Source organism: Schistocerca nitens, chromosome 1 (assembly GCF_023898315.1).
Source record: "Schistocerca nitens isolate TAMUIC-IGC-003100 chromosome 1, iqSchNite1.1, whole genome shotgun sequence".
In the NCBI taxonomy this organism is placed as follows: domain Eukaryota; kingdom Metazoa; phylum Arthropoda; class Insecta; order Orthoptera; family Acrididae; genus Schistocerca; species Schistocerca nitens.
The window spans coordinates 923,888,287-923,915,437 of NC_064614.1; the positions used below are offsets into that span (position 1 = coordinate 923,888,287).

Here is a 27,151-nt window from a genome sequence, read left to right on the forward strand (position 1 = left end):
TTATAATGAATGCAATTTGCCATCATAGGATGACAGTTAAAAACACAGAGAGCACATCTCAGTGCGCGAATTGTGTTGTGTCATGCCTCAGTCCAGCAAGGGACTGGGACACGATGTGGTAAAGAGGAAGGGAACATTCTGCAGCAGTAAGGGTAATGCTGGTGAGATATTCGACCTGGTCATCACAACTGGGGAAATATTATTCTTCAAAGGTTGCGAGGGAGGAGTAAAGCTACCAGTCAGCCTTAGTAAGCTACGATTTGGGCATGCATGTGGATGGGGTAGGGGTCAGCAAATGGAGAGCACATGGGAAATGATCGCTCGAGTAGGTGTCAGAGAGAACGGACCACTCAGGATGATACGCAAGCTGAGAAGTGCACAAGGATAGGTCCAAATGGGAATAGGTGTGCAAGGAGTCAGAAAGGAAAGTGGGTGCTCCACTGTTAAGGCAGAAGAGGTCAAGTTGGTTAAGAAGGTCAGCCAGGAGGGCACCTCTCTGACAGGTCCCGGGAGAACCCCAAAGGGGATGATGCGCATTAAAGTCACCGAGTAGCAAAAATGGGGGAGGTCGCTGCCCAATAAGCTGAACAAAGTTTACCCTTGTGACATTGAATGACAGAGGGGTGTAAATGTTACAAAGGGAAAACATTAAGTGAGGAAGGAAAAGGCAAACTGCAACAGCTTGAGGATGGGTAGTCAGGGAGATGGGTTGACTGTGAACGTCATCCTGTATGAGCAGCATGACGCTCCCATGAGATGGAATGCCGATCTCAGGGGGTAAGTCAAAATGAAATGCTAAGTAACGTGGAAGCTCAAAGCAGTCATGTGGGCACAATTTCGTTTCCTGAAGGCAGAGTTCAAGGGGCTGCTGCAATGCTAAAAGCAGCTGTAAATCCTCTTTGTGGGACCTAAGGCCACAAATGTTCCATTGGAGGACAGTCATGAGGAGGAAGAGATGTAGGGGTGTCAACTTGGCAGCTGCTGCGTGACAGCCAGTGTATAATTGCTACTACAAGGCACAGAAGCAGGAGAATTCTGTTCCATGGGGTCTGTTCAATGGGGTCCACAGAAGCATCAGCTTGCTTGTGTGTTCGGTCTGTGGCGTCCAATGCTGAAAAATGATTGGTGGTGCACACCAGTTATACAGAGGCCAACTGAGCTAAGGTACCAAGTGGTGACACCGTCAAAGAGAATCTTCGAGTTGGCGAAGGAGAAGACTGTTTGTCTTTGGTGGCTATCTTCGAGCCTTTCCAGTTAGAGGAAGACTCGGGCATTGTTTGGCTAGTCGGATGGAGGAAGTCTACACAGGAGCACTCCTTCTATCCTTACCGGCCTACCAGTTGTGTAGCTGGTGGCTTTGCCCCTCGAGGTGAGAGTTAGACAGCTTGTTGCACAGCTGGATGGGGGGATGGCGATGCTACCTTGACACTGGGTGATTTCACAACCTCAGACCTGAATTTGAGATCGCATGTCTGTGTGGCCATGTCCTTCATGGAACAAGGGGTAACAAGAACAGAACTATAGGTGCCAGATGGGAGAACACAGGGTTTTTGACTAGCCAGTAGCTTATGAGGAGACTGGGTAAGGAACATTTTCCTTTACGCAATCTCTTGGACAGCCCGCTCACTGAGATACATGGGACAATCCCGAGAGGAGGCGGCGTGGCCACCATTTCAGTTGATACAGCAGAGAGAAGGAGGACGAAAATCACCCTCATGTGCATCCCTACCACAGGTTACACATTTGGCTAGGTGTCAAAAAGACATTCTAGTGTGGTTGAAACAATGACACGGGTAGCAGCGCGTGTGATAATTTCATTGCCTGCTTTGATCTTGGACGGCAGCACCACTATATCAAACGTGAGAAAGGAGTGTGGGTGGGCACTAAGGAGGAATCTACCTTTTTCATTACATGATGGACGGCAATGACACCATGATCAGAGATGTAAGATTGGATTTCGGCTGTCGAGCAGCCTGGTGTAAATTACACCATGGAAATCCTCAACATGAACAGGGTAGCCATGGAGAAGCGAGATGGCAGGCAGTAGTTGTGCTTGAGAATCAGAAATAGTCTCCAAAAGCAAAGTGTCATTCCGTAAACGAGAGCAGGATTTCACAGGGCAGGCAATTGCATCAACACCTTACCGTGGCGTACGTGAGACCATGAGGAACCATGGTGCAGTGGGAAGGGTCTTTGAATTATTAACCTCATTACATTTACATTTTGTAGACATTGATTGGGAAGATGATTGACTCATAGTGAAGAAATCTCCCATGATTGCCAGCGTCTCCAATAGAGCGCTCCTTCCAATTGGAGGCCCCCTTCACAAGGGGGCACACTCACCTTAGGTGATTGTTCACACCTCAGGTCACACTTCCCGATTACCTGACAGAGGGACCAATCGCCAATTTGGGAACGTTGCAGTGCAGGCAACCACCTCTCCCAGGGCCTGTGTACCAGGGGGTATGTGCGAACCCTACCTGTCAGCCCGGGACTGGGAATTAAATGTTACCCAGTCCCCTGTTACACGTCAGATGTATGGGCTGGCCTTCAGGAGTGCACAGGGAGGAAGTAGAAAAAGAGAAACTGAAGCGGAGGAATGAGAGGAGAAGTGAAACAAAGAAAGGAAAAGAGAGCAAAAAACAAAGGTTAGACTGTTCTTATGTCAGCGACAGACTATGCAGAACATTCCCAATAACATCCCAGACATGTTCCCCAAGGGAGAGGAAAGAGAACAGTTAGAGGACAGACATGCAGCACGGAAGGGAAAAGATGCTGCAAAGACTGGGGCCCCATGGTAGCCAAGCACAAACCTGCCAAAGAGTGGCAAGCCCCTTGGGGGTCGTGTGTGTATGTGTATTGTCTATTTTTGGTGAAGGTCTTGCTGGCTGAAAGCTTATTTGTGATGTTTTTGTTGTGGCTATCTGCGACTCTGCATCTCTGCTATATGCTGAGTAGTAACTTTCCTTTTCATAATATTGTAAACTTTCCTAGTATGATATGTAGAACAGTTGCTAAAATCTTGTCAGATATGCCAGAGAACAAAACCAACAAACAAGTCCTGCTATACAAAAGTACACCCTATGTTCAACTTTTATAGTCCTGTCTTCCTCAATTGCGTGTAATATTACGGTATATTAATAATTTTTACTTATGGACCGTCTGGACGTGGAAGCTCAAAGCAGTCATGTGGGCACAATTTCGTTTCCTGAAGGCAGAGTTCAAGGGGCTGCTGCAATGCTAAAAGCAGCTGTAAATCCTCTTTGTGGGACCTAAGGCCACAAATGTTCCATTGGAGGACAGTCATGAGGAGGAAAAGATGTAGGGGTGTCAACTTGGCAGACTTTGCAACTAAAATTGTGTTTTATTCAGTTGCTGTCAGACAGTCCACAAGTAAAAATTATTAATATACCGTAACACCCTATGTTATTAACTCAACCTCTGCAAGTAGTATCTCAATGTTGCTGGTCCAGTACCCTCTGCAAAAGGTGGAGTTAAGCACATGGTAGATCTTCATCATCTTTTTTTTCAAAATGTGTCAAACTGTATGCTATAAACATGACAATGGTATCTGTCATTGTCTCAGAATTATTACGGACTACATACCAACAGCTGGTAAGACTGCACATTGTAACAAATAACGCTTCAGACTTAACATGCAAAAAATGTGAAGATTTCCAACAGGATTGTAAAATGAGAAACATTTTTATACCAAAATTTCATCCACAAGGTAACCTGAATGAACGTGTTTTCAGAGAATTTAATCGTTCTGTATGAACACATGTAAGTACACAACATAGACATTGGGTGGAATTTATTGAACCTTTGAGTACATAGTTAACAACTTCTAATTTACACAACTCCTTACACACCTTCAGATTAATTACTGAGTCAAAAAGAAGTTAACAACTGGATAAACACTGGGAGAAAAGGTAAGGAATACACTGATTACACTCATCCGACAGGCTAGAACTCAAACAAATGCCTATTATACAAGAGGTTAGGATGTGCACAAGGATATTCAGCCGAAGAAACCATAAATCACTTTCAAAATCTTCAGCCTTACAGAAAAGAAATAGTAAGTGCCAACTGTACATAGGACCATATAACATCCTCCAGATCCAGCATCCAGGGAGTTACCTTATGGCTTTTCCACAATCAGACAAAGTTAAAGGATTTTTTTCTGTCTGATTCATTCAATTACATAGGAACACATATGTTTGCAAATTTCAGGCAAAAACAGTTTAGAGCTTTATGCAGCATTCACTGTACCTAAATTGATACACTATGACAGAACTATACAAATATGAAATTTTTGTATGAATCATTAATTAAAGATTTATACCTTTTATATTATCTCGATTCAAAGGAATGCAATCATCACTATTACCAATGCAGATACCTTTTGAAATCATGCAGAGATTGGGAGGGCAATGAAAAGTTATTCTAGGTCTGGCGGGCAAAATCTCAGACAGAATGGATCTCATTTCAGGGCATGGTTTTAGGAATTCACGGCCATGTCAAAGTAGCTGATTGATACATCCAAGATCAAGATAATACTGGGTGACAAGTGTTGTGCTCTGAAGTTGCTTTTTGGAGAGATCAGCAGTACCAGGACTGGATGTGATGGCCTGGAAATCTTCTTTTGAACTAGGCTGTTGGGATAATTACATCCACTGAAGGCTGAAGTGAGAGTGGTGGTGTATTGCTGTAAAGAGTCTACATCCGAACAAATACGTTTGCCTCGAATGCCAAGGCTGTATGGGAGGGAACGTTTGACATGAAAAGGATGGCAAATGTCAAAATGTAAGTATTGTAGTTTGTTAGTAAGTTTGATGTGGAAGGAAGTGTGTACCTGGGCTTTGATGACGATGAGATCAACATCAAGAAACGTGGCATGGGATTCGGAACAGGACCATGTGAAATTTAATTGGGAGAAGTATTTAGAGATTCCAGGAATTTTAAAAGGTCACTCACCATGAGTGCATACAGGAAAGATGTCATCAATGTATCTAAGCCAAACCAGGGGCTGAAGGTTTTGGATCCCAGTAAAGCCCCCTCCAGGTGACCCCTGAGAAGGTTGGCATAGGAAGGAGCCATCCTGGTTCCCAGGGCCATACCCCTGATCTGTTTGTACCCCTGCCTTCAAAGGTGAAGTAATTGTTGGTAGTATAAAATTAAGCAAGAAGGATATCATAGGCTTGGAATCTTGTGGGCACTGACTGAGGAAGTCTTCAGCAGCAAAGTGAGGGGAGAGTGCTTTGGATCAGAGGTTTACAATACTGATCCATAAGCCTTCAAGCCCCTCGTTTGATTCAGATATGTTGATGACATCTTTGCCACATGGACACATGATGAGGCTGACCTGTTAAAAATTCCTGATCCATAAACCTTCAGCCCCTCGTTTGATTCAGATATGTTGATGACATCTTTGCCATATGGACACATGAGGAGGCTGACCTGTTAAAATTCCTGGAATCTCTAAATACCTTCTCCAAATTAAATTTCACATGGTCCTATTCCGAATCCCATGCCACTTCCCTTGATGTTGATCTCATCCTCATCAAAGACGAGCTTCACACTTCCTTCCACATCATACTTACTTACAAACAACAGTACTTACATTTTGACAGTTGCCATCCTTTTCATGTCAAATGTTCCCTCTCATACTGCGTTGGTATTCGAGGCAAACGTATTTGCTCAGATGCAGACTCTTCATATCAATACACCACCACTCTCACTTCAGCCTTCACTGGAAGTAATTATCCCAACAGCCTAGTTCAAAAGCAGATTTATCAGGCCATCAAATCCAATCTGGGTACTGCTGATCTCTCCAAAAAACAACTTCAGAGCGCACAACTTGTCACCCAGTATTATCCTGCTCTTGAATGTATCAATCAATCAGCTCCTTCGACAAGGCCATGTCTTCCTAAAATGAGATCCATTCTGTCCGAGATTTTGCCCACCACACCTAGACTAGCTTTTCATTGCCCTCCCAATCTCCTATGCTCCTTCTGCAGTGTCGTCCTAACCGTCATCTGCTTCACATCTGCTGTGCAGCGAGCTATCTTAATTTAAGTATTAACTGTATTTTTCTTACTTGTCACTTCTTCTTCCACGTGTTTTTGCTTTTAGGAAGCTTTAATTGTCGAGTGCTATTAATAGTGTTCCATAGATTTCGTGTTTGTTTTGAATACAGTCAGAGAGAGTCCCTTTAGTCAGGCATAGTGCCAGTAGTGTCAGTGTCGTCCTAACTGCCATTTGCTTCACGTCTGCTGTGCAGCGAGCTACCTTAATTTAAGTATTAACTGTATTTCTCTTACTTGTCACTTCTTCTTCCATGTGTTTTTGCTTTTAGGAAGCTTTAATTGTCGAGTGCTATTAATAGTGTTCCATAGATTTCATGTTTGTTTTGAATACAGTCAGAGAGAGTCCCTTTAGTCAACCATAGTGCCAGTAGTGCTAGTGTTTGTTTTCAATACAGTCCAGAGACAGGTAGTGCTATTTTCATTGTTTTCTACAAGAAGTGGCTAGCAATCGCAGTTTAGTCAATAATCAGCCGCCTCTAGTGAATTAGCAGTCTAGTTAAAAGTTGATTAACTCACTTCAGTAAATTGATTCCTTAGGATGGATAGGATGTGTGACTGCTGTGCACGGACGCAGGAGGAGCTGGCCACTGTTCGTAAACAGCTGAACGTGTTGATGGCCGCGGTCAGCCGTCTTCAGGCTGCTGCCTCGGAGTGTGGCGGCAGTGGGGAGTCTGGTGCATCGCAAGGTACAACCCAGGTGTTACATGCTTCACCCACTGTCCCTGCTGTTGAGACATCTTCGCGGGTACCGGGCGCGGCTGGGCCACCCTCTCCCCAAGGGGAGTGGCGGGTTCAGCGGCATTCACGGCGCACAAGGCGGAGGGTAAACGTGGAGGCTGGCCGTGTGGCATCGCCCGCTCTGTGCCTGTGAGTGGACATGTGGCTGCTCCTTCAGCAAGGTCCGAGCAGGCACACGGGGGGAGGGGTTTATTAGTTATTGGGAGCTCCAACGTTAGGCGGGTGATGGAGCCCCTTAGGGAAATAGCGGAAAGGTAGGGGAAGAAGGCCAGTGTTCACTCTGTCTGCTTGCCAGGGGGTCTCATCTGAGATGTGGAGGAGGCCCTACCAGCGGCAATAGAGAGCACTGGGTACACCCGACTGCAAATTGTTGCTCATGTCGGCACCAATGACTCCTACCGTCTGGGTTCAGAGGTCATCCTCAGTTCGTACAGGCGGTTGGCGGAATTGGTGAAGGCGGAAAGCCTCGCTCACGGGGTGGAATCAGAGCTAATTATTTGTAGTATCGTTCCCAGAACCGATCGCAGTCCTCTGGTTTGGAGCTGAGTGGAAGGCTTAAACCAGAGGCTCAGACGATTCTGCGGAGATCTAGGGTACAAATTTCTCGACCTCCGCTATCGGGTGGAGAAATGTAGGGTCCCCCTGAATAGGTCAGGTGTGCACTACACGCCGGAAGCGGCTACAAGGGTAGCGGAGTACGTGTGGAGTGCACATGGGGGTATTTTAGGTTAGAGAATTCCCTCCCTAGGCCCGACAAGACGCCTCCTGAGACGCAGCAAGGTAGGAATAGGCAAAATGCAACAGGGAATAACAATATTAATGTGCTAATAGTAAACTGCAGGAGCGTCTATAGAAAGGTCCCAGAACCGCTCTCATTAATAAACAGTCACAACGCCCATATAGTACTAGGGATAGAAAGTTGGCTGAAACCAGACGTAAACAGTAATGAAATCCTAAACTCAGATTGGAATGTATACTGCAGAGACAGGCTGGACAGTGAAGGGGGAGGCATGTTTATAGTGATAAGAAGTGCAATAGTATCGAAGGAAATTGACGGAGATCCGAAATGTGAAATGATTTGGGTGAAGGTCACGGTTAACGCAGGCTCAGACATGGTAATTGGATGTCTTTATAGGCCCCCTGGTTCAGCAGCTGTTGTGGCTGAGCACCTGAAGGATAATTTCGAAAATATTTCGAGTAGATTTCCCCACCATGTTATAGCTCTGGGTGGAGATTTTAATTTGCCAGATACAGACTGGGAGACTCAAACGTTCATAACGGGTGGCAGGGACAAAGAATCCAGTGAAATTTTTTTAAGTGCTTTATCTGAAAACTACCTTGAGCAGTTAAACAGAGAACCAACTCGTGGCGATAACATATTAGACCTTCTGGTGACAAACAGACCCGAACTATTTGAAACAGCTAACGCAGAACAGGGAATCAGCAATCATAAAGAGGTTACGGCATCGATGATTTCAGGCGTAAATAGAAATATTAAAAAAGGTAGGAAGATTTTTCTGTTTAGCAAAAGTGACAAAAAGCAGATTACAGAGTACCTGACGTCTCAACACAAAAGTGTTGAGGATCAGTGGAAAAAGTTCAAAACCATCGTACAATATGCGTTAGATGAGTATGTGCCAAGCAAGATCGTAAGAGATGGAAAAGAGCCACCGTGGTACAACAACCAAGTTAGAAAACTGCTGCGGAAGCAAAGGGAACTTCACAGCAAACATAAACATAGCCAAAGCCTTGCAGACAAACAAAAATTACGCGAAGCGAAATGTAGTGTGAGGAGGGCTATGCGAGAGGCGTTCAGTGAATTCGAAAGTAAAGTTCTATGTACTGACTTGGCAGAAAATCCTAAGAAATTTTGGTCTTATGTCAAAGCGGTAGGTGGATCAAAACAAAATGTCCAGACACTCTGTGACCAAAATGGTACTGAAACAGAGGATGACAGACTAAAGGCCAAAATACTAAATGTCTTTTTCCAAAGCTGTTTCACAGAGGAAGACTGCACTGTAGTTCCTTCTCTAGATTGTCGCACAGATGACAAAATGGTAGATATCAAAATAGATAACAGAGGGATAGAGAAACAATTAAAATCGCTCAAAAGAGGAAAGGCCGCTGGACGTGATGGGATACCAGTTCGATTTTACACAGAGTACGCGAAGGAACTTGCCCCCCTTCTTGCAGCAGTGTACCGTAGGTCTCTAGAAGAGCATAGCGTTCCAAAGGATTGGAAAAGGGCACAGGTCATCCCCATTTTCAAGAAGGGACGTCGAACAGATGTGCAGAACTATAGACCTATATCTCTAACGTCGATCAGTTGTAGAATTTTGGAACACGTATTATGTTCGAGTATAATGACTTTTCTGGAGACTAGAAATCTACTCTGTAGGAATCAGCATGGGTTTCGAAAAAGACGGTCGTCTGAAACCCAGCTCGCACTATTCGTCCACGAGACTCAGTGGGCCATAGACACGGGTTCACAGGTAGATGCCGTGTTTCTTGACTTCCGCAAGGCGTTCGATACAGTTCCCCACAGTCGTTTAATGAACAAAGTAAGAGCATATGGACTATCAGACCAATTGTGTGATTGGATTGAGGAGTTCCTAGATAACAGAATGCAGCATGTCATTCTCAATGGAGAGAAGTCTTCCGAAGTAAGAGTGATTTCAGGTGTGCTGCAGGGGAGTGTCATAGGACTGTTGCTATTCACAATATACATAAATGACCTGGTGGATGACATCGGAAGTTCACTGAGGCTTTTTGCAGATGATGCTGTGGTGTATCGAGAGGTTGTAACAATGGAAAATTGTACTGAAATGCAGGAGGATCTGCAGCGAATTGACGCATGGTGCAGGGAATGGCAATTGAATCTCAATGTAGACAAGTGTAATGTGCTGCGAATACATAGAAAGATAGATCCCCTATCATTTAGCTACAAAATAGCAGGTCAGTAACTGGAAGCAGTTAATTCCATAAATTATCTGGGAGTACGCATTAGGAGTGATTTAAAATGGAATGATCATATAAAGTTGATCGTCGGTAAAGCAGATGTCAGACTGAGATTCATTGGAAGAATCCTAAGGAAATGCAATCCAAAAACAAAGGAAGTAGGTTACAGTACGCTTGTTCGCCCACTGCTTGAATACTGCTCAGCAGTGTGGGATCCGTACCAGATAGTGTTGATAGAAGAGATAGAGAAGATCCAACGGAGAGCAGCGCACTTTGTTACAGGATCATTTAATAATCGCGAAAGCATTATGGAGATGATAGATAAACTCCAGTGGAAGACTCTGCAGGAGAGACGCTCAGTAGCTCGGTACGGGCTTTAGTTAAAGTTTCGAGAACATACCTTCACCGAAGAGTCAAGCAGTATATCGCTCCCTCCTACGTATATCTCGCGAAGAGACCATGAGGATGAAATCAGAGAGATTAGAGCCCACACAGAAGCATAACGACAATCCTTCTTTCCACGAACAATACGAGACTGGAATAGAAGAGAGAACGGATAGAGGTACTCAGGGTACCCTCCGCCACACACCGTCAGGTGGCTTGCGGAGTATGGATATAGATGTAGATCTCCCTACCCTATGGCTCCTACCCTTGTGACCATTCCTGCTGCGAGCCTTGCCCTGTGCACCCTCCTACTACCACCTATTCCAGCCCTGTAACTGGCAAAACATATACTATCAAAGGAAGAGCCACCTGTGAAATGACATGTCACATACCAGTCATTATTTAAACACTGTTCAACCATTTACATTGACATGACTACCACCCAGTTATCGGTCATGATGAATGGGCATAGGCAGAGGGTGTATACAGGCAACGCACAATATCCTGTTGCAGTGCATGCTGTACAACATGACAGTTGTGACCTCAGTGCCTGCTACACCACACACAACATCTGGATTCTTCCCCCAGAAACCAGTTTCTCAGCACTCTGCACGTGGGAACTAGCACTACAACATGTCCTTAGTTGTCGCCACCCACCTAGCCTTAATTTATGTTAATTTCTTCCATCTTGGCATTTATTCACAGTAACTACTCCATTTTTCACTCCATTTTAGTTTCCTACATCTTTCATTTTCTGACTTGTCTATTTTTCATGATCCCACCTCTGTTACATACAATGCACTTAGCTTTTCACACTTATTAACTCATGCATGGTGTTTTAGTAGTAATCTCTGTCTTGCATATTACCTTGTCTTCAACCTTTAAGCTCTCAGGTTTTCAAATCTCATCCGGGGTTCTGGGCGGCTTTTTTTGAACTGTATGCCTTTCCCTAAACCTCTCCAGTCCTTTTCCTCCACCCTCTTCCTTCCCCTTCAAGTCTTCTGCCAGAAAAAGGAGCCACTGGATCAGAAAGCCTGTAAAAGTTACATCCTTTTGTGTATGTGTTCCTCTTCTGTCATCGCTTGGTGAATAGATTTTTTACCTATTCATTTATAAGAACAAATGTAGTAAGAAAATATTTTTGAGTTTCTTGGAGACTAACAAGATCAATGGGGACTCATTTGGAATATGTTCATTTAACATAAAGCCAATGACAAAACCATTGTGAAATCTGCTTATGCACCTAAAAAAGAATTAAACATTTGAGACTGGAATAAATATATTAAAATACTGGGCAACATGTGAGCAAAATCCTATACCTGGAATGTGTTGTGCAATGCCACCAGACAGTTTTGCTCATGCAGATGCTTCAAAGAGGTAAAAACTAACCTTACCTGCATTCAGTCCCACGGGCTGCTAGTTGCCTGTGGTTCGGTGTGCAGAAGAGGGACATACCGACATATTTGAATTGATTGACATGGAATCCCACACAAGAACACACACAAACACAGTAACCATCATGCTGTATCGCCAACTGACTGTGAGCCTTGGCCATGCACATAACCAGCAACAATCACATGCAGCAAGAGGAATATGATTGTTAGCGGTGTGATGCAGAGGTGGCACCGTTAAAAGACATTCAAATGACATGATCAGGGTTAATACGGAAATAGGTCAGGTGAAAATGTTTGCAACTATGAACCTTAGTGAAATGTAAGACTGATTGAACACATGTTGTGTTCCACAATAAACAAGGAGATAGTGAATTCTGCTACAAAAACGCTTTTATAAAAAAAAAAAAGAATAAGCTCTAAAACCATGTACCCAAAGCAATAATAATAATAATAATAATAATAATAATAATAATGTGCAGAGCTCCTTGGTTTATATGTATTTCTTATATAACCTAGGTTTGACTTGTAAGCAAAAACTTTTGTTTTGTAATAACGACATTTATTTCAGCACTACCACTGTGAGCTGTGCAAAGTCATTTCTGATCCCACTACATGACTGTTCCATGAAACCTGTCCTATGCTGGAAACTTAATGCTTGTATGAGTGACCACCTGGATTATTGCAACCACGTAACTCATTGTCTGGGTCCTATCCTTCTGATTGGCATCTGACAACCACTGACATCACCTGTCATATGTCCCTACGTTCATTTTGTCAACTGTTGAAAATGTGTTAACCAGACTACTTTAGGCTTTTTGTAAATCAGCCCTAACATCAATGTTTAGTCTCCATGAAATGAAAATCAAACAGTTGTTTACTTGTAGCAGTTACATAAACACACTATGCTTTGTGTGTGTGTGTGTGTGTTTGTGAAACTGTTTATTAATATGAGTGAACTGTCACAGTAGTGGAAAATGAAAAGTAACAAACTCCCTTATGTGAGTATATCTGCAGGGAGGTGATTCTTTGAATGGCACTGTCAAGTTGACTACAAAAAACTGTGGCAATACCATTCAAGGAGGCCACGTAATAGAAAATTATGAATGAGAATCCACAGCCTTTCAAGATCTGAGATGATAATTTTTGTTTTAAAACAAGTTATAGGTCTAGCTCAGTTCTTTTTGTACTACTTACTTCTTGGTGCCTCTCCTGTCTGCATGAAAAGCAGATGGTGATAGTATTATTCAATGTACAACTTAGATTAATTACATAATCATGATCTAAAACTGAATTACTTTTGTTTAACATTACTGATATTTCCTGTCCTTACCTTCTTTTTAAATGTTTTTTTTCCAGGACTGAAATCAATGAGTTAGTGTTACTTATATCGTGATCCTATTTATCAGCCACCATTGCTGCAGCCTAGAATACATATTGCATGACCAATAAACGAACCTGCATCCATAAAAAATTTGTTTTATGGCGTCCAATCTATTTAAAAGAAACACTGCTATGTCACACAAATACTAGCACTGAAATACTTATATTTCTTTCCATAATCATGCATCATAATATTAGTAGCAGACCAACAATCACTGATTGTGACAATTTTTTAAAACCACTCTTATTCTGTCTTCTCTTCTTGTTAATCACATAAAACAAGTGATACTTAAGTTATTCACAAGAGAGAGGGAGGAATTATAATATGCTGTGTCCATATACCTTATATTAGCTGCACATAATAATAGACCATTTCTCTCACAATATGCTGCCTGAAACTTAACTATCAATAAAAAAAATTAATATCTCCATCATCTCTCATCTTTTAGAAGTACAGACAGTGTAACCCATCATTGGCCCTGATACAATGCATTACACGTTACTGTTTTGAAGAAGTTTGCTACCCTAGTTGGAAAGGATACAGAAGGGATTAAATTAAATGATTGTGCTGCTGCAGCAAATTTTTGCTACAAGAGTGTTTTAAGAAACTGTATTTAAACTGTCAGCAAACACTTTTTTCTGTAAGCAGACCCACTGAACATGCAGATGATTTATGATTTATGGATATGTTAAAATACCCTGCAGGAGATCAGCATGCATACTAGGTTACATAGGATCTGTTATGAAATGCCCTTTTTGTTGTACATGTACACAAATGCTGCTTGACAAAATTTATTGGTACCAATGTCCTTAAATATATAGCAATTCCTAGTGTAAGTGACAACTACTGCCACCATATTTGCTAACTTAAGTCCTGTAAAACATAATATATATGTATATTAGTGATCAAATATGTTCAAAGAGGGGGCATTAAATTAACTGGGTTTAATGAATCTAATTCATGAATGTAAATAGCTCATTAATTTTACTCTTTCATCTTTGAATAGTCTGTTGCAACAAGGACAGCTGACATTTATACTGACCAAAGGATACTCACAACCTTTCATATTTTAACCTCATGACAATGATGCTCACTCCCATTTTTTAGTTACTTTGCTATTAACCAAGCTGTGACTGGTGTTATCTAACCTAATGATAGAAGTAATTGGAACGACACCATATGTGACTCTGCCACCTGGCGTAAACAACTGTTCTAACACCAACTTAATTCTCTTGAAAGAAATTACAAATGACATTGATTATGATAGCTTTCTGCACTTGTTTACCCTCTACAGTTCACCTGCAATGTCTTGCTTTGTAAAATTTTTATTCTGTGACTCTATATCCCATATTGTCCGCCACTCGTGGTCTTGTGGTAGAGTACTTGCTCCCCACCCACGGGGTCCCGGGTTCGACTCCCGCTGGGGTCAGGGATTTTTCCTGCCTCGAGATGACTGGGTGTTGTTGTGTCACCTTCATAATCATCATTTATTCCCATTAAGGTCAGAGGAAGGCAATGGCAAACCACCTCCACTAGGAACTTGCCTAGTACAGCGGTGCGGGTCTCCCGCATCGTCCCCTACGCTCCTCGGAGTATGGGACCTCTCATCATCATCATCATATTCCATATTACCTGACCCAAAATAGCACTACGTTTAAAAACATGATTTGGTATTCATCCTGCACAGTTAGCTGACATTTCTAGTATGAGAGCTACATAACAACAAAATTACTAATTTTTCTACATTCTTGTTGCTGAAAGTTTGTTGCGCTCTGTGTACACTTGCATCTGCCAGAAGCAGAGGGGTGAAACACTGTATAATAGCTGAAACAACATAGATTTTTATATCCATTAGAATCACAGCCTGGTAAGGTCTCGCCAATTTAGCACTCAATTCAGTGCCAGTTAGTACTCCATGTCCACAATTACTACAGCAAAATAAAGTTTCTGGCAATACACAGTACATCTAATAAATGTTAATGTGAGTGTAATGCCCAGAGGCTCAATATGCAAGTACAATAGAACCACGCAGTGCCAGTACTCAGATATCTATCATCATATTTATGTGTATGTCATAGTCTCTTTGTAAAACTGTTTCACTCAAATTAATAACATGTAATATAATCTATTAAGGGACTTCAAGTGAGAGAAATAACTCCAGATTGTTTAATTTCTCTTACGCTTATATAAATTACCAATATCAAACATATAATGACTCACCTCCTCACAAACTACTCAAAATTCTGATGACTTTGGAAAGAAAATCATTAATAATGAAGGTATGAATATTAGTTCATATTTCATGAATAATGTATGGAGAATCTATTTTTCTCCTAAAGCGATCTAAGCAATATGAACACTACCCTTTGGCTTACTTCTAAATCTACAAAATACCTCACTTATCCTGATTATCTGCCAGAAGGTTGGCAAAAATAATTTTACAATAAATTACTGTTGTGTTCTTGAGCATAAACTTCTCTTCTCTGGATTTATTTTCTTTGAAATGACAAATGACCATTAATCATCATCGTAAGACCTGTGTTGATACTGCTGCAAATAGCACACTTACAAATGGTTGCAGTGCAGAAGTTTTAATGACAACAAAAAGGAGAAGGTTACAGACTGCACATTGAATCATTTGTTTTAAAGTTATGAATCAGTCTTTCTTTCATAAAATTTACTTTTTATTTTGGTGCTTAATAGTTATTTAATTTAGTTACAATGACAACACGTAATGTCTGATCAAATGCTGTACATAAGGCCAGTCCTATTTTATCTGGATTCCAGTCATAGCTTGAGATTGGCTGACTGGACAATGTGTTGTTTTGCAGTAAACTAACTGTCCCCACTACACCTACTGCTCCATCATCTGTTGTTTTCACTCGCTGTGCAGGGTAATTGCTGGAACAACCAAAATGAATAATTTTACTATTCTGGAGTGACTTTATTAATATGCAAGCTAAGAGGTAATAAATGGCAATGCTATGAATGATTCACATGAAAATCCTATTGGCTATAATATATTAAAATAGCCATAACTCTCTTTTATGGCCAATTCTCAACAATCAAAATATCAACCACAATGCAAGAGAAACATGTGTGACACTGGAGACTGTCTGCAGAAAAGGCAAAAATTCACTGTTCTTCTTTAGAAACAATATGGTAGTACATGACATATGAGGCTCCCTTGTTACAGTCATGCAACATCAAAGGAGTAAATTACAGCATAAGCATGGTAAGGCTAGCTGTAATTCAAAAGTAGCTTACTGAAGTTAGTCATTAAAAAAATGTAAATTTGCTTAAAAATGCCAAATAAATTATCTTATAACATTATAATGAGTATGTAAAATAAGAGAAAGGCAACCACTCACCTATAGCAGACTGATATGTGGAGCATAGAGACATTTAACAGAGAACACAGTTCTCACTACCTTTCAAACTTTTGCTCTTTTTTCTAGTGAAAGTACACACAACCCCAGAGACACCAAAATGCACACTTTCGTGACCATGGGAGTGTGCATTTGGGTGTCTGTGTGTACTTTTACTAGAAAAGGAGCATGAGCATGAAAGGTCATGTGAATAGTGTTTCCTGTTATGTGTTTCTATGCACCACACATCTGTCCACTATAGATGAGTGGTTACCTTTCCCTTATTTCACATGTTGCACCTTCCAAGAGTTTCCACGACAATGGGTACAGCATTTAAGAAATTACACAAAAATTGGTTTTAGCCTTTTATTAGACTAACATACCTATACATCATCACTAGGCTCATAAATTGATGTTTTTGTATTACAAATGTGTTTTAAGTGACACATGAATGTTAGTATGAAACAGGAGAAATCAGTAACCTTTGTTTCACAGTAAGCACACAAATCACATTGAGCAATTAATTATGTTTACAGTGATCATCCAATAAATTTACAAATCATATAAGTGAATTTTGCATGAGAGTCTTATACCTTTTCCCAGCAACTGCAAAAAGAAACTGCCATTAGTAGACAAGTGATAAAATAGAGTTTTTTAAAGATTATTAAATGAGGCACACAACAGTTTTTTGCCATGTAGGCAACAAAAGGATGAGGCATTTCTTTATCCCCAAACTATTACACAGATGGCTGCTGAGGGTGTAACCGAACCAAGAGCTGCCAATGAAATTTTGAGAAGTGAGGAATTGTAAAAACTAATTTACTACAGCTGTTTTAGAAGGCACAAGAAAAATATTCCACAATTCTCGTTCTCGTGCATGCTCTGGTAGATATTGAGAACCCAAATGTAAAGCTAGTAAAAATTAAAACAGTAAATATATATCAGTTACCTCTGCATCAAAATGGAACTTCTTGACATGCACTGCTTCTATGAGTTTCCAAGATATTGACTACTGCAATGACTTCACTGGCAGGAGGGGTGGGATGGACAACAACATGGTGCCTTTCTGTCCCAGAATAGGGCAAGCACAAAACTTGTTGCTTATAGCTGTATGAAAACTTACACAGTTTGCGTAATGAGCAATTTCACTATTTTTTGCTCGCTCTCTTCATCTCTGATTGACTATAATGGACCCAGGTCTTGTCTCTGGGTTCTTCTCTTTACAAAAACTTTTCACATGTGCTAATACATTGCTCTTTCACCTCATGAGTCAGCTCCGGCAGCGTACATCTTCCAGACACTTTATGAAAATTGAGTACTTAATCCTTCATATGGAAAGTATAAACATGGCTAACATTTAGAGTTGTTGCAATAGTGTTCAGCAGTTTTTCATTACAGTCAATCCCATGGCTGTAGCAATCCTGAAAACATAATGCAATCTGCCTGATCCAGAGAAGGCTCTAGGTGCCACAAGTGTCATATAGTTTCTGAACTTCCAACTCCAATAGTAGATTCGTTGCTGTCACATATGCATCATTGTACTGGACCTTTATTCTCCAATTAATTTCAGTAGACATTAACTATACATAATTCAAATAAGAAATCAATTTTCATCCCTGATGCAAGTTGCTAATGGGGCAGCCATCTTCCCAGTGTCATGTGGCTATGTGTACAATGCTAATCTATGTAAATAAAAATATAAATGTTCGTTTGTACAAAATTGTAAATCTCCAAAAGTTCTTCACTGATTGCTTTGAAATTTTCCCACAATGTTGTATAATACGAGGGTTTGAAAGGTTCTCAGAACAGAATAGAAAAAAAGTAACATCACTGAAACTTTTTTTATTTTCCAATGTAGTCTCCTTGTAGATTAATGCACTTGGTCCAACGATGTTCCAGTTGACAATGAGTTTCCTCCAGTCCTGCAAAATAGTTGTCAACTCCTGCTATCAATTCTTCGTTTGAAGTGAATCTTCGTCCACCAAGAGAAATTTTCGGTTTTGGGAAGACATAGAAATCTGATAGAGCTATATCGAGTGAATAAGGTGGGTGTGGCAACAATTCATACCTTAGTTCGTGTAATTTTGCCATAGCAACAGCATGTGTGCGGGTGCCAGTGTCAAGAGTCATGGCACCCATCTTGCAGATAATTTTTTCATTTCTAATTCTTCAGCTAAAATGTGATATACCCTTTCAGATGATATCTGGCAAGCGTGAGCAATATCATGCACTTTCAATCGGCAATCTTCCATGACCATTTTGTGTACTTTTGCAATGATTTCTGGAGTAGTGACACATCTTGGCCAACCACTGCACGGATCATCATCTAAGCTCTCCCAACCAAATTTAAATTCATTTGACCACTTGGCAACAGTTGAGTATGAAGGAGCAGAGTCTCCCAGTGTATTCTGGAAATAGGCATGAACGTCCTTTGCTTTCATACCTTTCTTTACGAAGTACTTAATCACTGCTTGAATCTCCATTTTTTCCATCTTCACAAATCACTACGCGGGAACAACAACAGAGCCACGTCACTGCCACAGCTCTCTTCCAAGAGCACTGATGTGGCACGTGTTTACAGGCAACAGTCCAATTAATATCACTTGAGCAACTCATTGCGCTAGCGCTGACCTCTCATGGCGGTTCCGAGAACTTTTCAAACCACCCTCGTATGTACACTATACATATTTACACACTCTATGACACTCCAAGATGCATATAAAAACATGAGCACATTCAAATGCAACACTGTGTCACAATTTCAAAGGAATCAGTGAACAAATTTTGGAAATTTAAGATTTTGAACAAATGAACATTTACCCACATATAAATAAAAATGTAAATGTTCATTTGTTCGAAGTCTTATATCTCCAAAGATGTTCGACAACTACTTTCAAATTTTGACACAATGTTGCATTAGAATGCACACATTTCTTATATACTTATGGGACTGGCATATAGTGTGTATGTGTCTATATATGAATGTTCGTTTGTTCAAAATTTTAAGTCTCTGAAAGTTCTTCACTGATTCCTTTGCAAGTTTGAAGCACTGCCGCATTTGAGTAAGTGCATATTTTTATATACATACTGGAGCACCATACGGTATACGAGACCTGTCTAAAACGTACCCAACCTTTGGCCAGAAAAAATATTTCGAATACCTGATGGGGTTGGGACCCTAATCCCCTTCAAAGTAGGCCCCTTGTGCATGCACACACTTACCCCACCGATCCTTCCAGTGCCGGAAACACCTCTGGAAGTTTTCTTTTGGAATGGTGTTCAGCTCTGCCATTGTGTTCTCTCTCTGCTCTCTTCTCTGCTCTCAAAATGGGATCCTTTCAGCGGCCTTCAATTTTGGAAACAACCAGAAGTCACAAGGAACCATGTCTGGAGAGTAGGAAGGTTGGCGAACAGCTATAATTGCATGTTTGGCCAAGAAATTTTGGATCAAGTGGGATGAATGTGTGGCAGCGTTGTTGTGATGTAGTTGCCAGTTTTTTGTCATCCGCATGTCTGGTCTTTTGCACCGAACTGCGTCACAGAGTCACAGAAGAAGATCTTGATGGTACTCCTTTGTTACTGTTTGTCCTTCCAGTGCATATTCATGATGCACAATTCCACGGACATCAAAGAAGACAGTCAGCATTACCTTGATTTTGCTTCACACCTGCCGGACTTTCTTCGGCCTTGGAGACTCGGGATGCTTCCATTGCGACGACTGTCTTTTTGTTTCTGGGTCATACCTGTACGCCCATGACTCATCTCCAGTTATCACAGTGTTCAGAAACCCAGGATCAGTGTTGGTGGTGTCCTGTGTAACGTCAAAATGGAGGTCTTTTGTTCTGGTGACAACAACTTGGGCATGAATTTCGCAGCCACTCAGTGCATGTTCAAGTCACCATGCAAAACTGCATGTGCAGAATCTTTACTCACTCCAACTTCTTGGGCAATCTCCTGCACAGTCAAACAATGATCTGGCATCACCAAATTTTGCACCCTCTCAACAACAGCTGCACTACAAGTAGTTGGGGCCTGCCAGAACACTGGTCACTCTCCACTGATGTGCGGCCATTTTTGAATTTTTTTGTGTTACACCCATCACATCTCATCCAAACACCTGCTGAATCTTATGAATTGTTTCGCTTTGAGAATCACCAAGCTTTTGACAAAATTTGATACAGTATCTTTGCTCAACGTGTTCAGTCATCTTGAGAGAATCGGTAATCCTACGAACACGTTGTGTAGCATCTCACTCAGCGACCGACAGGCAGCAACTGACGTGCTGGAAAGCAGGGACAAAATTCACGCATGCCCATAAAGGTCTCTTCCTTTACTGTGTACAGCAGTACCATGCTATCGTCTCTATTTTGCACGGGAAAATCAAAGGTCGGATACTTTTTAGACAGACTTCGTATATATTTACATTTTTATTTAATATGTATATAATTTATATAGCACATGGTGTTCCAGAAGGTATGTAAAAACACGCGCTTATTCGAATATAAAATTTTGTCAAAATTTCAAAGCAATTGGTGTGTAATTTTCAGAGATTTATGATTCTGTACAAATAAACATTAACATTTTTATTTATACAGATACGTAATATGTAAGGGAGAAACATTTTTATGAAAAATATCAAAACATTCTTCACAAAAATGCTCAAATGGCTCGGAGCACTATGGGACTTAACATCTGAGGTCATCAGTCCTCTAGAACTTAGAACTACTTAAACCTAACTAACCTAAGGCCATCACACACATCCATGCCCGAGGCACAATTCGAACCGGCGACCGTAGTAGTCGCGCGGTTCCAGACTGAGGTGTCTTGAACCGCTCGGCCACACCGGCCGGCCATGCTTCACAATATTACTTCAAATTTTAAATGATGCTCTACTAAACACTCAGATGGACATAGACTATATCATTTTTTAGACAACAATATATACGGTTTCCAATGAAACTGTCTGTAGGAAAGAAAATTCTCTGCTGTAAAAATGTGAGGATTTTATGCCTTTATTACAGGCAATTTTAATCACAATAGCAGAGCATTTAAACTGTTTCTCACACACAAATATTCTTCCTTATTATATATATTTTAAAACATACACTGTACACACTACAATGTGCTATTTTGGTTTCTTTCTCACAGATGGTTTGTACAGGAAAAAAAGGAAAGTTGTATTTCTGGCTTGTGATTAGAAAACTGCTACAGAATCTGAATTTGCAATAACAATAAACAAAGCTCATAGTCAGAGAAGAGGAGGGAAGGGGTGAGAGGAGATGGACATAGATAGCAGGAGGAGGAGATGGATAGAGAAAGGGGCAGGGAGAGATTATGATGTATATCCAATTCCCACATAAATTAGAAACATGTCCTTTCTATTTTCTCTGTTTTCCATTTAACCAGACTAAGCTACAATGAAGTGTGGCTGGGTGCAGCTAGTACTTAATAAATTAATGACCCTTCAGTGCACTGTAACAAGCTTACAAACTTACAAGCTACAGATGCCACATTTTGATTTTTTGTGACATGTTTATGGCTTTCATTTGACACACTTTCTATTTTTTACAAGGTTTTACAATTAAGATTTAGCTATGCACATCAATACACACTGATGGGTCAAAACATTATCACCATTGCCCACCATGAGACTGAACGAACATAGTGGTAATGTGGGCACATGACATGGTCAGGAAATACATAAGCAGAGCACAGATGAATGGGGAATCATTCTAGTGACAATACAGGGTGCAAATGTGGCAATTCACAGACATAAACAACTTTGACAAATGGCAGATTGTCATGGCCCAGCGTCTGGAGACAAGCACCTTGGAAATTGCAAAGATGGTTGGCTGTTTTATGGAATGTGGTTGAAGTACAGTGAGCTCGTGAGTAGGTGATGGGCATCCATGCTTCATTACAGAATGTGGATTTCCAATGCATTTTTGCCCTGTGAAGAGGCTCAGATGGCAATCTCTCACAGATCTGATAACAGTGTACAGTGTTGGTGTTGGCACAAGTGTTTCAGAGCACAATGTTCTGCACACATTGTTGAACATGGAGGTCCACAGCAGATGATCCTTATGTATTCCCATGTTAGCCCACTGATACCATCATGATTGCAGTGGGCATGGGATTGTAAGGACTGGTCTGTGGATCAATGGAAACATGTCACGTAGTCAGATGAATCACAGGTCTTGTTACACCAGGTTGTCATCTAGGTGACTGGCTGCGCAGAACTTGCGCCATGACACACACACAGGCCAGTGGGAGCAACATTATGCACTGGAAGTGAAAAAGGGGGGGGGGGGGCTGTATTCACCTGGGCTTTCATGGGACCAGTGTTAATAACCAAAGGCTAAGTAAAATGATGGCAACAGAAAAAAAAATGAGCACACAAAATATGTCACAAACAGCGCCAATAATTGCTTAAAACATGCTGTAGCATACAATAAATAAGGTAGTATGAAAGTATCAATATAAAACTATATTTCAAAAGACGATTTGTAAAAATGTAATAATGTTTTACTGTGTTTGTACAACCATACCATTTTCTGCATTTTTTAGATTAAAAAACCGCACTGATGATGGTGATATTTGTTGTCGAAACTAGTTTGGGATAATTAAGAAATAAATGAATAACAAGGTCTTTTGTATCAAGGCAGACTCAATTTGTGATATTACTGTAATGCTGTTCAAACCTGATCTGATAACTTCTTTATCGGAGAACCAGGTGATTTTTACAGGCATGGAGTTAGTGAACTACCTGAGTTCTGTCGTTCTGTTAGATAAAGCAAAAGAATATACAGGGTGCCCCAGGAGGAATGTTCAGCATTCGCAGATATAACTGGAATGATTATTTCAAGCAAAAAAGTCTAGTAAATGTGGGCTCTAAGAACCAAACATTAAGATCTATGAGCACTTCTTTATCTTCAATATTGTGAAAAAAATCTCTTCTACTGCATGCTCTTTGCTTTCTATATTTTTAGAGGTTTTAATATGGACTAAAACAAAAAAAGGCTAGTAAACATGGACCCTAAGATGCATACCCTCAGAGCTGTGAACACTTATTCAGTAGAAGAGATATGTTCCACCGTAGCAACATTACAGTATGCTCTTTAGAGCCCATGTTTATTGGACTTTTTTTTCTTGTTTTGGTCCACATCACCACCTCTCAAAATATGAGAACCTTGGACTTCAAAATGGTCTATGTGTACTTGTCATCTTGTGTCATAAGCAAATACAATGGAAATTTGACATTTCAAAAAGAAAATGTGTATTCACAGCTACCAAAAATTATCTCAGCAGAAGTGGATGGAGGCATTATCAAGTTTGCACTAACATGAGTTATTCAACCTTACACTACGAAATACTGGAAATAGTGAGACAACTTTTGATGGAGAAGATTTCTGATTTTCGATCTGGCTGCTTGTAGCTTTGTCCCAAAAAAGTTAAGAAATCTGGTCTTCAGCGAGACTGAAACAGCGAGCCAAAGCAGCCTTAATGTTACAGGCAACTATGTCACCTCAGAGCTGAAGTATTGGTCTCTCCATTAGCCTACACTATTATCAGGAAAGATACCAGCTCATAAGCTCCCTCAGCAGGCTAGGAAGTGGCTGCAGTTTGCTTTTCTCAAAGATGCGACTGTCAAGGGCTCGAATATCCAAAGTATGAGCCAATGAGTCTTACTTTCATTTCTGTAACTAGTTTTCGGGACTAGAGTGCAGTTATGAATAATACAATGATGCACTGACTGCAAAATAAACATCATAAGTCTGTAACTGTCACAATTAAGTGTGTTTTTCTGTCTTAAGTGTATAGAAAACTAAAACACTCACATTCACCAACCAGGGTTCACATTTTTGGAGCCTTCCATTATGAGTAGGCAATGGGTCTTTTGATCACTGTAGACTTTGAAAGTATTTTTCTTAGCAACATTGTCACAGGCACTATTCCCAAAATATGAGAACACGACTCAGCATTCCTGAATGAGATTTTCACTCTGCAGCAGAGTGTGCGCTGATATGAAACTTCCTGGCAGCATTGATTACAGAGTGTAAACATCCACAGAGGGACTTTGAATGGTATGAATAATATAAATTCCATATCAAGAAGGTTTACTGTGCACAGAACTGATAGCCATGACCAAAAGACCCAAAGCCATGACCAAAAAAGGCAGTCTCAAAAATAGTAGAGAAAGTCAAACCAGCCAACATGGAAGGAGAAGCAACTGTTATGAGAACATGGAACAAGGACCACAGAACGCTCACAGTAATGACTAGAATAAGTCATTCTTAAGCAAAACTGTCTTCCAGTCTATAAACACTGAAAGCATAATAAAAATTATCTATTCGTCATGATTATAACACCACCACTTCTGATGCTTACTCAATAAATGCAAATAGCATCTATTTTGAACAACTTATCAATTGGCAGTACACTTTAGATAGAGAGAACAAAGTTAATTGTGGTGCTAATTGTTTATGCAGTACTTCACAATTGGTGCACTTCCGCCTCGACTGACATCTCTGCCCAAACTCTTTGCCTTTGAATATGTCTGCTTGTGTCTGTATATGTGTGGATGGATATGTGTGTGTGTGCGCGAGTGTATACCCGTCCCTTTTTCCCACTAAGGTAAGTCTTTCCGCTCCCGGGATTGGAATGACTCCTTACCCTCTCCCTTAAAACCCACATCCTTTCGTCTTTCCCCCTCCTTCCCTCTTTCCTGACAAAGCAACCGTTGGTTGCGAAAGCTAGAATTTTGTGTGTATGTTTGTGTTTGTGTGTCTATCGACGTGCCAGCACTTTCGTTTGGTAAGTCACATCATCTTTGTTTTTATATCTAAAAACAAAGATGATGTGACTTACCAAATGAAAGTGCTGGCAGGTCGACAGACACACAAACGAAACACAAACATACACACAGAATTCAAGCTTTCGCCTTTTTCCATACCAGATCTCCAGTTGCTTTCTAGTTCACCTTTATCTCTCCCCATATATTTTTATCTTTCATTTTCATTTCAACCTCATGTTACACTTTCCACCTTCTAATACCATGTCACCCTCACAACACCCCCACAACGACCCCATTAAGTTTTATTTACATTCCCTCCGCAAACATGCCTTCACCCTAGCCAGATTACGCTCGCATATTTTATTTTCTCAGGCTTGTCTGACATTTGGCATAACCCCCAAAGGCCTCACACTTAAAGTTCCCATCTCTGGCTGCAACCCTTCTTTCCATCAGTCCCTATACCAGTTCCAAACTGAACAATCCATTGCCCTCACCCACCTAATCCTTCACCTACACATCAACTCAGCCAATGAACACACCCGTCAACTCCTATCCTTAATAAAAGTCCTCAATCTTTCCTCTCCCACATCCACACCGGCTATTCAGAGCATCCTCCTACAGGCCAACTGCAAATTAGAACAGCATGCCACCCTTCACCTCAAAAAACTATCCAATCTCCTGGTTTCCCACCTCTGGAAAGGCAACTCACTCACCCTTCATAACCTTTCCAGCGAACCTCAACCACCTCTCAATGCACACAAACCCAGTCTCTCCCATCTACTCAATCTCCCACTTCCAGCTCCACTCCCTCCAAAACCTCAAAATTCCAATCAACACAATCTGCTACCACAACACCCTAATTCATTAGTTAACCTTTCCTCCAAACCTCTCTCCCAATCCGAAACCTCTGTCCTATCCAAAGGCCTCACCTTCAGCCCCACTCCCAGATTCAACCAAACAGCCCTGGTCAAAGATTTACTGTCCTACACTCATACTCTCTGCTGGAAGTATCACTTTGCCACGAAGAAAAATGATCCTAATCCTACCCCTAATGATCCAACTCCCCAAGACACTATCCAAATTGAACCCTGCCTGGAACAGTTCCGTCCTCCATCACAGCGGGACCCACCTCCTCTTCCTCAAAATCACCCTCTCCAAACCTTCCAGGAATTTCTGACTTCCAGCCTTGCCTCTCAATCCTTCTTAAAAAACCTTAATCCTACTCCCAACATCACCACTGCTGAAGCCCAGGCTATCCGTGATCTGAAGGCTGACCGGTCCATCTTCATTCTTCCGGCGGACAAGGGTTCCACGACCGTGGTACTTGATCGTCGGGAGTATGTGGCTGAGGGACTGCGTCAGCTTTCAGACAACACCACATACAAAGTTTGCCAAGGTAATCCCATTCCTGATGTCCAGGCGGAGCTTCAAGGAATCCTCAGAACCTTAGGCCCCCTACAAAACCTTTCACCTGACTCCATCAACCTCCTGACCCCACCGACACCCCGCACCCCTACCTTCTACCTTCTTCCTAAAATTCACAAACCCAATCATCCCGGCCGCCCCATTGTAGCTGGTTACCAAGCCCCCACAGAACGTATCTCTGCCTACGTAGATCAACACCTTCAACCCATTACATCCAGTCTCCCATCCTTCATCAAAGACACCAACCACTTTCTCGAACGCCTGGAATCCTTACCCAATCCGTTACCCCCAGAAACCATCCTTGTAACCATTGATGCCACTTCCTTATACACAAATATCCTGCACGTCCAGGGCCTCGCTGCGATGGAGCACTTCCTTTCACGCCGATCACCTGCCACCCTACCTAAAACCTCTTTCCTCATTACCTTAGGCAGCTTCATCCTGACCCACAACTTCTTCACTTTTGAAGACCAGACATACCAACAACTAAAGGGAACAGCCATGGGTACCAGGATGGCCCCTTCGTACGCCAACCTATTCATGGGTCGCTTAGAGGAAGCCTTCTTGGTTACCCAGGCCTGCCAATCCAAAGTTTGGTACAGATTTATTGATGACATCTT

At 41.4% G+C, this 27,151-nt stretch overlaps 1 protein-coding gene across 1 annotated transcript in view; it reads right to left on the reverse strand.

The window, feature by feature from the left end:
• Window positions 1-15,605: 15,605 nt before the first annotated feature.
• Window positions 15,606-27,151, reverse strand: part of LOC126193003 (dynein axonemal assembly factor 10) — a 217,218-nt gene continuing 205,672 nt past the window's right edge. Inside the window, exon 9 of the mRNA XM_049932651.1 lies at window positions 15,606-15,845. Coding sequence (XP_049788608.1) covers window positions 15,641-15,845 — 205 coding nt within the window. The 3' untranslated portion in view covers window positions 15,606-15,640. The remainder of the gene's footprint in view (window positions 15,846-27,151) is intronic.